This window comes from Mauremys mutica, chromosome 17, assembly GCF_020497125.1.
Source record: "Mauremys mutica isolate MM-2020 ecotype Southern chromosome 17, ASM2049712v1, whole genome shotgun sequence".
Lineage (NCBI taxonomy): Eukaryota > Metazoa > Chordata > Testudines > Geoemydidae > Mauremys > Mauremys mutica.
In genome coordinates, this window is record NC_059088.1 from 11027905 (window position 1) to 11044889 (window position 16985).

General features: G+C 55.3%; 1 protein-coding gene across 1 annotated transcript in view; it reads left to right on the forward strand.

Moving 5' to 3' along the window:
* The window catches only part of LOC123351979, a 46025-nt gene extending 34339 nt beyond the window's left edge, over positions 1-11686 (forward strand). The window contains exons 12-21 of the mRNA XM_044991663.1: positions 1720-2040; positions 3474-3527; positions 4995-5229; positions 5501-5600; positions 8399-8462; positions 9349-9402; positions 10079-10126; positions 10567-10830; positions 11108-11214; positions 11588-11686. Of these exons, the coding sequence (XP_044847598.1) occupies positions 1720-2040; positions 3474-3527; positions 4995-5229; positions 5501-5600; positions 8399-8462; positions 9349-9402; positions 10079-10126; positions 10567-10830; positions 11108-11214; positions 11588-11686 (1346 nt within the window). The remainder of the gene's footprint in view (positions 1-1719; positions 2041-3473; positions 3528-4994; positions 5230-5500; positions 5601-8398; positions 8463-9348; positions 9403-10078; positions 10127-10566; positions 10831-11107; positions 11215-11587) is intronic.
* The last annotated feature ends 5299 nt before the right edge of the window (positions 11687-16985 follow it).

Genomic DNA, 16985 nt, shown 5'->3' on the forward strand with positions numbered 1-16985 from the left:
TGAAAACCCACCACCCAGCTCCCAACTGAAGACTGACTTCACTCCACCCTTCCCTTTTGTCTAGCCCCAGCCAGAGGTGTCACCTCCCCTCCCCCAGGCTTAGCTCATGTTACAGTCTGAATACCTGCATCTCACCTAAAATCCTCCCTGCTTTCCCATCCCCCACACAGACAGCCCCTACTCCATCACACGAGCCCGGGCTGCAATGGTGGCGAGGGGCTCCTGGAGTGTGTGAGGAGGTGAGCAGCCGGCTGGGTTCATCGGTGCTGAGCCCGTAGCCCCACAGCCGGAGATCCTTGCCTTCCCTCCCGCCAGGGCTGGGCCAGGGCACCGTGAGGCTGAAGAGCAGCAGGTCCAGGGGGCTCTCCAGGTCCTCGGCCGCCAGCATGTCGGGGGTGAGGGCGGTGAGCGCGAACTGATCCACCTTGGCCACCAGCAGTGCTGCGAATCCTAGGGAGGGGGCCGTGTTCTTTGCGCCATCCCGTAGCCGCGCCGCCACCTGGAAGTACTCCCGCTCCGTGCTGCCCAGCAGCTACACCTGCATGGGGACGGAGTCGCAGCTGGGCCAGGGCTCGGCTGCAGTGTGCTGGTAGCGGATCCCACATTTGGGGGGGAGCCCAGTGCTAGGGCAACAGGGGGTGTGAGTGGGGGGCACTGGTGGGCCGGGGGGCTCATGTATGGGGGCGGGGGGGCAGCCAAAATTTTTTTTGCTTGGGGCGGCAAAAAACCTAGAGCCGGCCCTGCAGGTAAGAGCAGCTGCAGTCACCGCTTGTGAGGGTCCCCCCCACTCTGAACTCTGGGGTACAAATGTGGGGACCTGCATGAAAGACCCCTTAAGCTTATATTCTACCACCTGAGGTTAAACCTTCCCCAAGGCACAAATCCCTTCTTCTCTCCTTGGACGCTATTGCTGCCACCACCAAGTGAGTTATAGAAAAACCCAGGGAAAGGTAACTTGGAATCCCTCTCCTCCCAAAATATCCCCCAAGCCCCTTAACCCCCTTTCCTGTGGAGGCTGGAGAATAATGTATCAATCAGTTGGTTAGCAATGTGAGCACTGACCATAGTCTTTGTCTTCAGAACACTAAAAATCAATCAGGTTCTTAAAATGTGTAAAAAAAGAATCACACCTGCTAAAATCAGTTGGGAAGGTAACTTCACAGGGTAAATAAAAGATTAAAACACACAGGATTCCCCTCTGGCTCAGCTTCACAGTTACAAAAAACAGGAATCAAACTACGTCTTTAGCACAGGAAAACTCACAAGCTAAAACACAAGATAACCTAGCGCCTTTCCTTGCCTCCTTACAATGTCTGTGGTTTTAGATCTATTCTTCCAGGTATATTTCCAGGAGCTGTTGTACCTGCTCAGTCTCTCCCTCCGTCCAGAGAGGGAACAACAAAGAGAGCAACAAACAAATCCTCCCCCCCCCAGATTTGAAAGTTTCTTCTTTCCTCATTGGTCCTTCTGGTCAGGTGCCAACTAGGTTATTTGAGCTGATCAATCCCTTACAGGGAAGGCGATTTAGTACAGCTGCCAAAGAGGGATTTGATGCTACTGCACACAGAGAGTTGTTACTCTTCCCTCTATATTTATGACACTGCTCATCAGCCCCCTGAGCTAGCCAGTCCCTGTCGTGAGGCTGGATTGGGGCCACACCCCTAAAGGGCAAACATCTCATCTCCCTGAGCGATTCTCTTCCCTCTCCCCGTGTCTCAGAGCTGACGGAGAAGCCAGAGATCCAGATCTCGCCGGCGCGGGGGCTGCCAGGGATGCTGCTGGCCGGGGAGCCGGTGAATGTGACCTGCACGGCCCCTGGGGGCTGCTCCGGGCCCCCTCCCCGAATCACCTGGACGGGGCCGTTCAACGACACAGCCCGGAATGTCTCAGCCCCGCTGCCAAATGGCACCTGGGCCCACAGCTCCGCGCTCAGCTTCACGCCCGGCCCGGGGGACCACGGCAAAGAGCTCGTCTGCAATGTCACCTACAGGCCACCACGGGGACCTTCCACCCACAGAACCGTCCGGCTCAACATCACCAGTGAGTGACCCCCCCCAGCCCCTCCACGCCGGCCCCCAGCCCCCTCTGCTGGGATTCCCCCCCAGCTCCCAGCCCTGCCCTCCAGCCCCTCCCCCAACTCAGCCCTGTGCTGGGATCCCCACCCCCCACCAGGCACCCTCAGCCAATTCTACTCCAGGCCCCTTCACCCCACACCGTGCAGCCCCTTCTCCCTTGGGATCTTCACCCCTTCCTGCCCCCCTTGGCTATGGCTCCCCCCTCTACCCCCAATCTGCCCTGCCCCTAGAATCCTCCTGTGCTGGGATCTACCACCCCATTCCAGTCCCCCCTTGCTGGGATTCCCCCCCTCATACCAGCCACCCCAGTTCCCCCTGAGATCCCTCCGGGCTGTCGCTCCATGTCCAGAGACCTCGGCCCGCCCTGCCCCAGGGCAAACCCCCGTTCAATGGCCTGTGACCCTCGTGCTGCAGATCCAGGGCAGAGGGAAAATCAGCCGCCACCTTTCTGAGGTGAAGGATCAAATCAGGCATCAGTGTAAGGACGGCCCTTGTTCCCTTCAGTCGGAGGGAGATTTAGAAGGGACCCGCCCCCCAGTCCTCTTCCCGTGTCTGAGCCCAGGCCTCAGCCTGACCCCGAACGTCTGCACAGACCTCGGAGGACACGTCCGCGCTACAATCAGAGACCCGCAACCTGAACCCCGCGAGCCTGACCCAACGGACCCAGGCTCTGAGCCTCGGCGCCTCGGGACTTTGAGGGCAGCGTGGACGGACCCTGCCAGGCCTGGCCAGCTGGTATCAGCATCCGGCTGTTCCGGGTGTTACTTTCAGCCGCCCCTCTGGGTGCAGCCGGGCTGCAAAATACCCAGGCCTGGCCGGCCAAGCCAGAGGACGAAAGGAGAGGGCTGGGGAGAGACAAACCGAGGGGGGATGGCAAAGGACCCATGACGGGGGTGTCTGATGTCCCTGGTGGTGGCTGGGTCTGGGGTGGGAGTGGGAGTGGGGTTATTTAGACGCCTGGCTCTGACCCGCCCTGGGGAGGACACGTTTGTGGAGCAGGACGCTGAATGCCCGGGTGCCCGTCAGTCAGTGGCGCTGGTGACACTCGCTCAAGTACCCAGGCTGAAGCAGCCCGTCCCCTTGTTAGTGCCTCTTCCAATTAGGCCGAATTTTGACAAACAGTTTTGGTCCCTTGGGTTTCCATTTCCCATGGTTCTAGTTCCCCGGCGTGGCCCTAACCCGGCCCCTGGGTTCCGTCGGGCGCCTCTTAGGTCGGGCTCAGTCGGGTCTGTCGCTTCCCTTCCCCACCCACGGGTCTTGTGTCACCTCAGGGACTTCCCTGTCCCCCAGCTGAGCTCACAGCGAGGGGCCATGTCTAGGCTCTGTGATCTCTAGTGACACCCGCCCCCCAGTGCTGTGCAGCCCCCTTGATCCCCCCCTGCCTGGTTTTTGTTACAGACCCGCCCGGGCCCCCCAGCATCACCGGGACCCTGACCAGTAACGGACGCCCCGGTGAGAGGCCGCGCTGCGAGCCCCGGGAATCAGCGAGCGCCTCCTAGTCACGCTCTGCCTGCGCTCAGGGCCAGGTGCCAGGCTCAGCTGAGCCCAAGACAGCCACAGGAATGTGGGGAGGGTTGTGAAGGGAGAGAACCCGGTTCCCTCTGTCTCCAGACCCCAGGGTGGCACTAGGGGGCACTGGGTAGTGGGGATGAGATGGGTCAGGGACTGATCTCTGCGACAGAGACCTGCTGCCATGGAAAGTCACCAAGACTGTGCGCCCCCCCCAGAGCTGCTACGTCTCCACACTGGGCGAGGGCTCCTCATGTAAACAGCCCCCGTTTCCCACCCTAGAGGTGGCTGAATCTCGATTCCTTGGCAGGGTATCGGGGGGGGGTGGATGTTACATAGAATCATAGAATCTCAGGGTTGGAAGGGACCTCAGGAGGTCATCTAGTCCAACCCCCTGCTCAAAGCAGGACCAAACTCAACTAAATCATCCCAGCCAGGGCTTTGTCAAGCCTGACCTTAAAAACCTCTAAGGAAGGAGATTCCACCACCTCCCTAGGTAACCCATTCCAGTGCTTCACCACCCTACTAGTAAAAAAGTTTTTCCTAATGTCCAACCTAAACCTCCCCCTCTGCAACTTGAGACCATTACTCCTTTTCTGTCATCTTCTACCACTGAGAACAGTCTAGATCCATCCTCTTTGGAACCCCCTTTCAGGTAGTACGAGGAAAGATTAAAGAGGCTAGGTCTCTTCAGCTTGGAAAAGAGAAGACTAAGGGGGGACATGATAGAGGTATATAAAATCATGAGTGATGTTGAGAAAGTGGATAAGGAAAAGTTATTTACTTATTCCCATAATACAAGAACTAGGGGTCACCAAATGAAATTAATAGGCAGCAGGTTATAACAAATAAAAGGAATTTCTTCTTCACGCAGCGCACAGTCAACTTGTGGAACTCCTTACCTGAGGAGGTTGTGAAGGCTAGGACTATAACAATGTTTAAAAGGGGACTGGATAAATTCATGGTGGCTAAGTCCATAAATGGCTATTAGCCAGAATGGGTAAGAATAGTGTCCCTAGCCTCTGTTCGTCAGAGGATGGAGATGGATGGCAGGAGAGAGATCACTTGATCATTGCCTGTTAGATTCACTCACTCTGGGGCACCTGGCATTGGTCACTGTCGGTAGACAGATACTGGGCTAGATGGACCTTTGGTCTGACCCGGTACGGCCGTTCTTATGTTCTTATGTAGTTGAAAGCAGCTATCAAATCCCCCCTCATTCTTCTCTTCTGCAGACTAAACAATCCCAGTTCCCTCAGCCTCTCATCATAAGTCATGTGCTCCAGCCCCCTAATCATTTTTGTTGCCCTCCGCTGGACTCTCTCCAATTTATCCACATCCTTCTTGTAGTGTGGGGCCTAAAACTGGACACAGTACTCCAAATGAGGCCTGCCTGCTTGTCTCCTACAGTGCCAGCCGCATTGAAGGCTGAGCGCGACATCGTGTCTCTGGATACCCAGGAGGGCGACTCCCTGAGCCTGAGCTGTGAGGCTGGGAGCAGACCTGAGGCCACCCTCAGCTGGGCCAAGGGGAACGAGTCCCTGAGCTCTGGCCAGGGAGGGGCCGGGCGACTGGAGCTGCCGAATCTCAGCAGAGGGGACGCTGGGGAGTATCGGTGCTGGGCCAAGAATTCCTACGCTAGGGGGTGCCGTGCTTCAGTGTGGCAAGAGGTCATTGGGGGGTGCTGGGCTGCGGATCAGGGGGTCAGTGGGGGGCGCTCTCAAAGCTAACGTGTTGCCGTGGGTATTTCAGCTGCATTGAGGACTCTGCAAATCACCATCTCCAAAGCTAACTGGAGCAACCCCCAGCTATTCCGATGTTTTGCTAGTGGGTTCTGGACCCGATCTGGCCCCAGGACAGGGACTGGCTGGCTCAGTGTGCGAGTGGCTTCTGTTATTCCTGTTCCCAAATCCCAGCACCCTGGTGGTGAACGGGTCACAGCTCATGGCCCGGAAGGGCGACTCCCTGCGGTTCCTCTGCTCTGTCGCCAGCAGCCCCCCCAATGAGCTGGGCTGGGTGAGAGGGGGCCGAACCATTGCGGGTGCCCGCCCCATGGGGGTGAATCACCTGTGACTGGAGCTGCCCAACGTGATAGCTGAGGACAGGGGGCTGTACGGGTGCTGGGCCCAGAACGAGGAGAGCTCTGCCCAGGGGACGTTCCAGCTGCTTGTCGAATGTGAATGGGGTTAACCCATGGGACTCCCAGCCACTGGATTTCTCTCTCTGACTATTGTCACTGTGTCTCCTGCTCTCCCCAGACAGCCCCCGGCTGGGGACCGGGCTGAACTCATCCTGCCAGCACCAGGGGCCCAAGGTCAGCTGCAGCTGCTCCCTGCACTCCCACCCCCCGGCTCCAGTGGCAGGTGGACAGGGAGCCCCTGGCTGGGAATGGTTCACTGGGGACCCTGCAGTTCAGCTCGTGTGCCCAGGGGGACGAGACTGTCAGAAAAATGGAGGGGACAATTTCCTAGTGCAAGTGCTGGAGGATTCAACTAGGGGCAGAGCTCGTCTTGACCTGCTGCTCACAAACCGGGAAGAATTAGTAGGGGAAGCAAAAGTGGATGGGAACCTGGGAGGCTGTGACCATGAGATGGTCGAGTTGAGGATCCTGACACAAGGAAGAAAGGAGAGTAGCAGAATATGGACCCTGCACTTCAGAAAAGCAGACTCTGACTCCCTCAGGGCACTGATGGGCAGGATCCCCTGGGAGAATAACATGACGGGGAAAGGAGTCCAGGAGAGCTGGCGGTGTTTTAAAGAATCCTTATTGAGGTTGCAGGAACAAACCATCCCGAGGTGTAGAAAGAATAGTAAATATGGCAGGTGACCAGCTTGGCTTAACAGTGAAATTCTTGCTGATCTTAAACGCAAAAAAGAAGCTTACAAGAAGTGGAAGATTGGACAAAAGACTAGGAAGGAGTATAAAAATATTGCTCAGGCTGCAGGAGTGAAATCAGGAAGGCCAAATCACACTTGGAGTTGCAGATACAAGAGATGTTAAGAGAAACAACAAGTGTTTCTTCAGATGTGTTAGCAACAAGAAGAAAGTCAAGGAAAGTGTTGGCCCCTTACTGAATGATGGAGGCAATCTAGTGACAGAGGATGTGAAAAAAACTCATGGACTCAATGCTTTTTTTGCCTCCGTCTTCACGAATAAGGTCAGCTCCCAGACAGCTGCACTGGGCAGCACAGCATGGGGAGGAGGTGACCAGCCCTCTGTGGAGAAAGAAGTGGTTCAGGACTACTTAGAAAAACTGGACGAGCACAAGTCCATGGGGCCGGATGCGCTGCATCCGAGAGTGCTAAAGGATTTGGCGGATGTGATTGCAGAGCCATTGGCCATTATCTCTGAAAACTCATGGCGATTGTGGGAGGTCCCGGATGACTGGAAAAAGGCTAATGTAGTGCCCATCTTTAAAAAAGTTAGGAGGAGGATCTGGGGAACTACAGGCCAGTCAGCCTCACCTCAGTTCATGGAAAACTCATGGAGCAAGTCCTCAAGGAATCAATTCTGAAGCACTTAGAGGAGAGGAAAGTGATCAGGAACAGTCAGCACGGATTCACCAAGGGCAAGTCATGCCTGACTAACCTACTTGCCTTCTATGAGGAGATAATTTGGGTCTGTGGATGAGGGGAAAGCAGTGGATGTGTTATTCCTTGACTTTAGCAAAGCTTTTGATACGGTCTCCCACAGTATTCTTGCTGGCAAGTTAAAGAAGTATGGGCTGGATGAATGGACCATAAGGTGGTTAGAAAGCTGGCTAGATCATAGGGCTCAATGGATAGTGTTCAGTGGCTCCATGTCTAGTTGGCAGCCAGTATCAAGTGGAGTGCCCCAAGGGTCGGTCCTGAGGCCAGTTTTGTTCAATATCTTCATTAATGATCTGGAGGATGGCATGGACTGCACTCTCAGCAAGTCTGCAGATGACATTAAACTGGGAGGAGTGGTTGATACGCTGGAGGGTAGGGATAGGATACAGAGGGACCTAGACAAATTAGAGGATTGGGCCAAAAGAAACCTGATGACGTTCAACAAGGACAAGTGCAGAGTCGTGCACTTAGGATGGAAGAATCCCATGCACTGTTACAGACTAGGGACCGCGTGGCTAGGCAGCAGTTCTGCAGAAAAAGGACCTAGGGGTTACAGTGGATGAGAAGCTGGATATGAGTCAACAGTGTGTCCTTGTTGCCAAGAAGGCTCACGGCATTTTGGGCTGTATAAAGGGCAGTAGGCTCCCCTCTCTACCCCGACTTGTCCTGCTCCCAAAATCCTCCTGTGCTGCGATCCACACCCCCAATTCCAATCCCCCCTTGTTGGAATTTCCCCTCACACCAGCCACCCCAGTTCCCCCTGAGATCCTCCCCGCCACAGGCTGTCCCACCACATCTCCTCCACCCCCTCCCCTTTCTGCCGGGATTGGTGGATGCTCTAGATGGGACAGAGTGTGAACGGGACCAGTCACTGTCTGGCACTAAATACATTCCGGGATCGGTGCCCAGAGACCTCGGCCCGCCCTGCAGTTGCAATACTATAGTAACATGTATTTGGAAATGTAAAAAATAACTAGTGAAAATTAATTTTTAATAATTTGAAAATACACCAAATACATGATTTAAAAACATGAATTGCTTTACTGGTCTGTCTACATGGGCAGTTACACAATGGGCGGTCGCTGGGTGAGGGTGATGGTTGGTGCCAATGGGCTGTCACTGCCTGGAGGTGGTGCTGCTGTTGCCCAGGGCTGGGTGGGGAGCTGGGCTCTGGGGGCCCAGGGCAAACCCCCGTTAAATGGGCTGTGACCCTCACGCTGCAGATCCAGGGCAGAGGGGAAATCAGCGGCCGCCTTTGCGAGGTGAAGGATCAAATCAGGCATCAGTGTAAGGACGGCCCTTGTTCCCTTCAGCCGGAGGGAGATTTAGCAAGAAACTCCCCCCCACCCCCGTGTCTGAGCCCAGGTCCCAGCCCAACCCCAAACGTCTACACAGGCCTCAGAGGAAATGTCCGCGCTGCAATCAGAGACCCGCAGCCCAAGCCCCGCGAGCCCGACCCAACGGACCCAGGCTCTGATCCTTGGCGCCGCGGGGTTTTGAGGACTGTGTGGATGGACCCTGTCAGGCCTGACCAGCCAGTACCAGTGTCCGGCTGTTCCGGGTGTTGCTTTCAGCCGCCCCTCTGGGCTCAGCCAGGCTGCAAAATACCCAGGCCTGGCCGGCCAAGCCAGAGGGTAAAAGGAGAGGGCTGGGGAGAGACAAACCGAGGGGGGAAGACAAAGGACCCACAACAGGGTGTCTGATGTCCCAGATGGTGGCTGGGTCTGGGGTGGGGGTGGGAGTGGGGTTATTTAGACCCCTGGGTCTGACCCGCCCTGGGGAGCAGGACGCTGAATGCCCGGGCGCCCGGCAGATGATGGCGCTGGTGACGCTCGCTCAAGTACCCAGGCTGAAGCAGCCCGGCCCCTCCTTAGTGACTCTGCCAATTAGACCCAATCAGTTTTGGTCCATTGAGTTTCCATTTCCCACGGTTCTGGTTCCCCGGCATGGCCCTAACCCGGCCCCTGGGTTCCGTCGGGCGCCTCTTGGGTGTGGCTCAGTCAGGTCTGTCGCTTCCCTTCCCCCCCCACGGGCCTAGTGTCACCTCAGGGACTTTCCCATCCCCCAGCTGAGCTCACAGCGAGGGGCCGTGTCTAGGCTCTATGATCACTGGTGACCTCACCCCCGGTGCTGTGCAGCCCCCCTGATCCTCCCTGTCTGTTTTGTGTTACAGACCTGACCGGGCCCCCCAACACGACTGGGAACCAGACCAGGAACGGACGCCCCGGTGAGAGGCCGCGCTGCGAGCCCCGGGAATCAGCGAGCGCCTCCCAGTCACGCTCTGCCCGCGCTCAGGGCCAGGCCCCAGGATCACCCGGGCCAGGCTCATGGGTGTCGGTATCTCATACCAGGGGAGGCTGAGCTGCCCCAAACAGCCCTACGTGGCTCTACCTATGCTCTGCCCCCAGGTCTTGTCCTGCTCACTGCCCGCGCTGTTCCCCCGTGGCAGCGCTGCAGCTGGGGCTAGGGTTAGAGGGGGGGCCAGCAGCTGGGGACGGGGGGTGGTTCTGGGCTCCAGTGGGGGTGGGGCCTTGGACAGAAGAGGCGGGGCCAGGGGCCAGCCTCCCTGAGCTGGCGGTTCATATGTCGCCCATGGCCAGACTAGTCTGTGCCCGGAGGGGAGAGCCCGAGGAAGCCTCAGGGCTTTAGGGAGGTTGGTGGGAGGATTGGGCCCCGTTCCCTCTGTCTCCAGCCCGCGGGGTCACACTAGGGGGCGCTGGGCAGTGGGGAGGAGATGGGTTAGGGCCCAATCTGTGCGACAGAGACCTGCTGCCATGACAAGGCCCCGAGATTGTGCACCCACCCCAGAGCTGGCTACGTCCCCATGCTGGATGAGAGGGGCCTGTATAGCCACCGGCGCTGTCCAGCCCCCCTGATCCTCCCCTGTCTGGTTTGTGTTACAGACACGCCCGGGCCCCACGATGCCACTGGGACCAGCAATGGAAGCCCTGGTAAGAGGGCCGCGCTGCGAGCCCCGGGAATCAGCGAGCACCTTCTAGTCACGCTCTGCCCACGCTCAGGGCCAGGCCCCAGGCTCAGCCGGGCCAGGCTGATTTGTTCCCGGAGTGTGGAGCCCAAGGCTGCCACAGGACTGTCGGGAGGGCGGTGAGGGGAGCAGACCTGGTTCTCTCTGTCTCCAGACCATGGGGCGGCACTAGGGGGCGCTGGGCAGTGGGGATGAGATGGGTCAGGGACCGATCTCTGCGACAGAGACCTACTGCCATGGCAAGGCACCGAGATTGTGCTCCGACCCCAGAGCTGCTACGTCTCCACACTGGGCGAGGGCTCCTCATGTAAACAGCCCCTGTTTCCCACCCCAGAGGTGGCTGCATCTCAGCTCCTTGGCACAGGATCTCTGGGGGGGCAAAACCTGCCTGCTCGTCTTCTCCAGGGCCGGCCCCATTGAAGGCTGAGTGCAACATCGTGTCTCTGGAGACCCAGGAGGGCGACTCCCTGAGTCTGAGCTGTGAGGCTGGGAGCAGACCCGAGGCCACCCTGAGCTGGGCCAAGGGGAACGAGTCCCTGAGCCCCAGCCAGGGAGGGGCCGGGCACCGGGAGCTGCCGAATCTCAGCAGAGGGGACGCTGGGGAGTATCGGTGCTGGGCCAAGAATTCCTACGGGTCGGCCAGCTGGGCCCTGCGTGTGCACGTGCAGCGTAAGGAGTTAGGGGGCACCGTGCTGCAGGCAGTGGGGCAGTGGGGTCAGTGGGGGGCACTCTCCTATCTAACATGTTGCCGTGGGTCTGCAAATCAACATCTCCAAAGCTAGCAGGAGCGACTCCCAGCTATTCCAAGGTATCACTAGGGCGTGGGGAGTGGGGCATGGGGACTTTCCCCTCCAGTGGGTGCTGGCCCCGATTTCCCCCCCATCCCCCCCGGGAAGGGACAGGTTGGCTCAGGGTGTGAGTGGCTTCTTGATATTCCTGTTACCAGATCCCAGCACTCTGGTGGCCAACGGTTCACAGCTCTCGGCCCGTGAGGGCAACTCCCTTTGGTTCCTCTGCTCCCTTGCCAGCAGCCCCCGTGTGGTGCTGCGCTGGGTGAGGGGGGGGAGCCATTGGGGGCACCCGCCCCATGAATCAGCTGTGGCCGGAGCTGCCCAACATGATGCCTGAGGACGGGGGGGCTGTACGGATGCTGGGCACAGAGAGAGGAGGGCTCTGCTCAGGGGATGTTACAGCTGCTTGCCAAGTGTGAGTGGGGTTAACCCACGAGACTCCCTGCCACCAGGTGTGAGTGGGGTTAACCCGTGGGACTCCCTGCCACTGGATTTCATTCTCTGAGTATTGTCGCTGGGTTTCCTGCTCTCTCCAGACAGCTCCCGGCCAGGGACCAGGTTGAATTCGTCCTGCCAGCGCCAGTGGTTCAGCATCAGCTGCAGCTGCTCCCTGCACTCCCACCCCTCGGCTCCAGTGGCAGGTGGACGGGGAGCCCCTGGCTCGGACTGGCTCACTGGGGACCCTGCAGTTCAGCTCGCGTGTGCAGGGGGACGAGACTGTCAGAAAAGAGTAGGGGACAATTTCCTGGTGCAAGTGCTGGAGGAATCAACTAGGGGCAAATCTCTTCTAGACCTGCTGCTCACGAACCGGGAAGAATTAGTAGGGAAAGCAAAAGCGGATGGGAACCTGGGAGGCAGTGACCATGAGATGGTCGAGTTCAGGACCCTGATGCAAGGAAAAAAGGAGAGCAGCAGAATACAGAGCCTGGACTTCAGGAAAGCAGACTTTGACTCCCTCAGGGAACTGATGGGCAGGATCCCCTGAAAGAATAACACGAAGGGGAAAGGAGTCCATGAGAGCTGGTGGTATTTTAAAGAATCCTTATTGAGGTTGCAGGAACAAACCATCCCGATGTGTAGAAGAATAGTAAATATGGCAGACGACCAGCTTGGCTTAACAGTGAAATCCTAGCTGATCTTAAACGCAAAAAAGAAGCTTACAAGAAGTGTAAGATTGGACAAATGACCAGGGAGGAGTATAAAATTATTGCTCAGGCATGCAGGAGTGAAATTAGGAAGGCCAAATCACACTTGGAGTTGCAGCTAGCAAGAGAAATTAAGAGTAACAAGAAGGGTTTCTTCAGGTATGTTAACAACAAGAAGAAAGTCAAGGAAAGTGTGGGCCCCTTGCTGAATGAGGGAGGGAACCTAGTGACAGAGGATGTGGAGAAAGCTAGTGTACTCAATGCTTTTTTTGCCTCTGTCTTCACAAACAAGGTCAGCTCCCAGACAGCTGCACTCTGCAGCACGGTATGGGGAGGAGGTGACCAGCTCTCTGTGGAGAAAGAAGTAGTTTGGGACTATTTAGAAAGCTGGATGAGCACAAGTCCATCGGGCCGGATGCGCTGCATCCGAGGGTGCTAAAGGATTTGGCGGATGTGATTGTAGAGCCATTGGCCGTTATCTTTGAAAACTCATGGCCATCGGGGGAGGTCCTGGATGACTGGAAAAAGGCTAATGTAGTGCCCATCTTTTAAAAAGTGGAGGAGGAGGATCCGGGGAACTACAGGCCAGTCAGCCTCACCTCAGTCCCTGAAAAAATCATGGAACAGGTCCTCAAGGAATCAATTCTGAAGCACTTAGAGGAGAGGAAAGTGATGAGGAACAGCCAGCATGGATTCACCAAGGGCAAGTCATGCCTGACTAACCTAATTGCCTTCTATGAGGAGATAACTGGGTCTGTGGATGAGGGGAAAGCAGTGGACGTGTTATTCCTTGACATTAGCAAAGCTTTTGATACAGTCTCCCACAGTATTCTTGCCAGCAAGTTAAAGAAGTATGGGCTGGATGAATGGACGGTAAGGTGGATAGAAAACTGGCTAGATCGTCGGGCTCAACAGGTAGTGATCAATGGCTCCATGTCTAGTTGGCAGCTGGTATCAAGCGGAGTGCCCCAAGGGTCGGTCCTAGGGCCACCCAGAGGGGGGGACAGAGGGGCAATTTGAGAGTTTTTGGGGGCTCTCCTTCACTCGCTTTGGGGGCCCCAGGAAACTCTCACAGGGCACGGGGCCCCGGAGCTTCTTCCGCTCCGGATCGTCGTCGGCAATTCAGTGGGGGGGGGGGTCCTTCTGCCCCGGGACCCGCCACTGAAGAGCTGAGTCTTCAGCAGCATTTCAGCAGCGGGGGCTCCCTGCCGCTGAAGGCCCCAGGCCCCCTGAGTCCTCTGGGCAGCCCTGGTTGGTCCTGGGGCTGGTTTTGTTCAATATCTTCATTAGTGATCTGGAGGGTGGTGTGGACTGCACCCTCAGCTAGTTTGCAGAAAACACTAAACTGGGAGGAGTGGTTGATATGCTGGAGGGTAGGGATAGGATACAGAGGGACCTAGACAAATTAGAGGATTGGGCCAAAAGAAATATGATGAGGTTCAACAAGGACAAGTGCAGAGTCCTGCACTTAGGACAGAAGAATCCCATGCACTGCTACAGACTAGGGACCGAATGGCTGGGCAGCAGTTCTGTAGAAAAGGACCTAGGGGTTACAGTGGATGAGAAGCTGGATATGAGTCAACAGTGTGCCCTTGTTGCCAGGAAGGCTAATGGCATTTTGGGTTGTATAAGTAGGGGCATTGCCAGCAAATCGAAAGATGTGATCGTTCCCCTCTATTCAACATTGGTGAGGCCACATCTGGAGTACTATGCCCAATTTTGGGCCCCACACTACAAGAAGGATGTGGAAAAATTGGAAAAAGCCCAGGGGAGGACAACAAAAATGATTAGGGGGCTGGAGCACATGACTTATGAGGAGAGGCTGAGGGAACTGGGATTGTTTATGTCTGTTACAGCTCCATTTTGTTTCTTAAAGCTGTCCCCTCACTCCATTTTGTTCTTGTTCTCCTCTGTGGCCGCCCCTCCCTGGCTGTTAAGTTGTTTAACAAGAGCCATTGCCCTTCTCAAAGGAATGGCCACTTATGCTAAGTGGGACCACTGCCCTGTTCAAAGGGTTAGTCCTGTTATCACCTTGTTAAAACCTGGGCTTGGTGCAGGGTAGGCTCTATCCAGAGCTGCAAGACTATTGTGTTTTTAAGATCCTGGGCATGAGTCATACCTCTGGGCTCAGGACTAGTCCTAACATGCCTCTGTGGCTACCTGCAGTTTTTCCCTGCTTGCTCTCCTCCCTGTGAGAAGGGGAACCAATCAGAGTTACTGGCGGGAAGCTGCCAGGGTTTGCCTTTAAAAACAGACATTTTGAACAGACTTCAGAAAGGTTCTTGCATTGCTGCCTGGTCTGATCAACCAGGGGTTCTGGGGGTCCTTTCTCCGCTCTCGTTTTATTTTTGAGCGTACCCCCGTTTTTGAACCCCCCCCCACGAAGAACGAATTGCTGCCTGAGAGATCTCCTGATTATCAAGACTTCTGATGTGCTTGCTGCTTCTGCCTCTGTTGCTGCCTTGGGGGATGGTAAGAATCCCTCTGTGAAACTTTCTGTACTTTTATTTTATTATTTTAGCTGCTGGCTCTGTCTCCCCAGCACACAGACTCAAGCTAAACCTTAGTCTGTGTCCTAAAACCTCTCTTACCCCCCCCCCCATCCTGGCTGCTGGCTCTGTCTCCCCAGCACACAGACTCATGCTAAACCTTGGTCTGTGTTTTAAAACCTCTCTCTTAAACCCCGTGGCACTCTGCCACTGAAAGTAAGTTGGTGCTGCTGCTAAGCTCTGCTCCTGTGGGCTTTGCCCTGGACTCACGGTTTTCAGCTGTATCCACTGCTGCAGCCACCTCCCTTGGCTTCCTTGGGGGCTGCCTTGGGAGCTGTATTCTGGGGCACATACCACTCTGCCCTCTGTAACTTCCCCATAGCATAAGGTGCACCATAGGTTTTGTTTCTTTAGTTTAATAAGTCATAGTTTGTTAAGATTGTAAAGCTTGTAAGTCTCACCTGCCTTGCTATAGTTCGTTGTTTTGTTGCTCCATATAGCTGCTTGTTGCAGTTTGCTTAGAATTGTGATATTTGTTGTTTTACCTAGTCATTGGTTAAGATAGATTTAAAAAGTCATTGCCTGATTGTATTCTGTACCTGTTTTGTTACTTTGTAGAAGCTGCTTGTCATTTTATATAAGTTTGATTAAGTTAGAGGATAGATAAGGTTCTTGCTGTTCCAATCTTCCCCTCTGAACTTCCCAAACCCCTTGCTGCTTTTTTCCCCTGTGTCTGCATCAACCTCTGAACTTCCCAACCCCCCCCCCCCCACACACACACACACTGCTCTGTTGTCCTTACCTCGCAGGGCTTCAGAGTCTCTCGCTGCTTGCAGCTGCATCTCTCATCAGTTGCCACTATCATTCCCCCCCCTCCTGTTTCTTGACCCAGCCTTTGGGTACACTCTTGCTATCACAGCCTCACAAATTAAGTCTACACTGCATAATTTCACTTATCACCCATATTGTATTATTGCACTGTGATTCACATATTACTTCCACCTTTCTGTTATACTTTGTATTTGCATTAATACTATTGTGTTACATTGTGTATAAGGCCACCTACCACTTGATACATTCTATCTAAGATTGTTGACCATTCTATATAGAAGCTACTACTTTATTTTGCATTTCCTTTTGGTATGTTTTACATTCCACATTGTATCTAGAGCTGTTCCTATATAAAGTTGAGTTGCTTATTAACTGTACTGTATCCCATTGTGCTAAACCCCACTTACTGTACCCCACTGTTAGAACTCCCTACACTGTTCAATAAGAACCCCCACCACACACCATCATTGTCTATTGTAAACACCCTATACACCCCATTCCATCGTATTTCATTGTTAAATTCTCACCACTCCCTTTTTCCTTTAATAAAGTTTATTATGCACCCCACCCGTGTGGTAATTGCTCCCCAAGATCCCATATACCTGCTGGCAGGGACAGTTTAGTCTGCAGAAGAGAAGGGTGGGGGGGGGGGATTTGATAGCTGCTTTCAACTACCTGAAAGGGGGTTCCAAAGAGGATGGAGCTCAGCTGTTCTCAGTGGTGGCAGATGACAGAACAAGGAGTAACGGTCTTAAGTTGCAGTGGGGGAGGTTTAGGTTTTTCACTAGGTGGGTGGTGAAGCACTGGAATGGGTTCCCTAGGGAGGTGGTGGAATCTCCTTCCTTAGAGGTTTTTAAGGCCGGGCTTGACAAAGCCCTGGCTGGGATGATTTAGTTGGGGATTGGTCCTGCTTTGAGCAGAGGGTTGGACTAGATACCTCCTGAGGTTCCTGATATTCTGTCATTCTGCCCTGACCTGGACTGGGAGTGGGGACAAGGGCCTCCGGATCTTCTGCCTCGGCTCCAACCCCCGTGGGAGCTACGCCGCTCTGCACTTTGAACTCAGCCCCCTACAGAGAGCTGAGACCTTTGTCTCCTGGATTCTGTTCCCAGCTCAGGGAGGGGAGTTGGGGGCTGGGGCTGAGATCCAGGACTTCTAGATTTTATCCCCAGCTATGGGACAGGAATGGGTGGGGCTGGGAGCCAGAACTCCTGGGTTCTCTTCCAGCCAAGCCCCATGCTCTGTGTTTTTGCAGGTCCGGGGGACAATTGGGTGATCATCGGGACGGCCTGTGGGCTGGTGGTCCTCATTGGCTTATTCCTTCTCGGGCTCTATGTGATCAAGTAAGTCTGAGTCCTCCTGCACTGACCCCCAACTGCCCCTCCCAGATACCACTGCGATCCCCTGCAATTGCCCCTGGGGTATTCCAGCCCCCCCACCCTCCCCCAGTAAGATCTCCCCTCTCCCTGGCCTATCCCAGTCCCCTGCACTCTAGCCTCCCACACTGGGGTCCCCCCTTTCTCCCTCTCCATGGGCTAGTCTACGCCCCTCCCCACAGGCTCATGCAT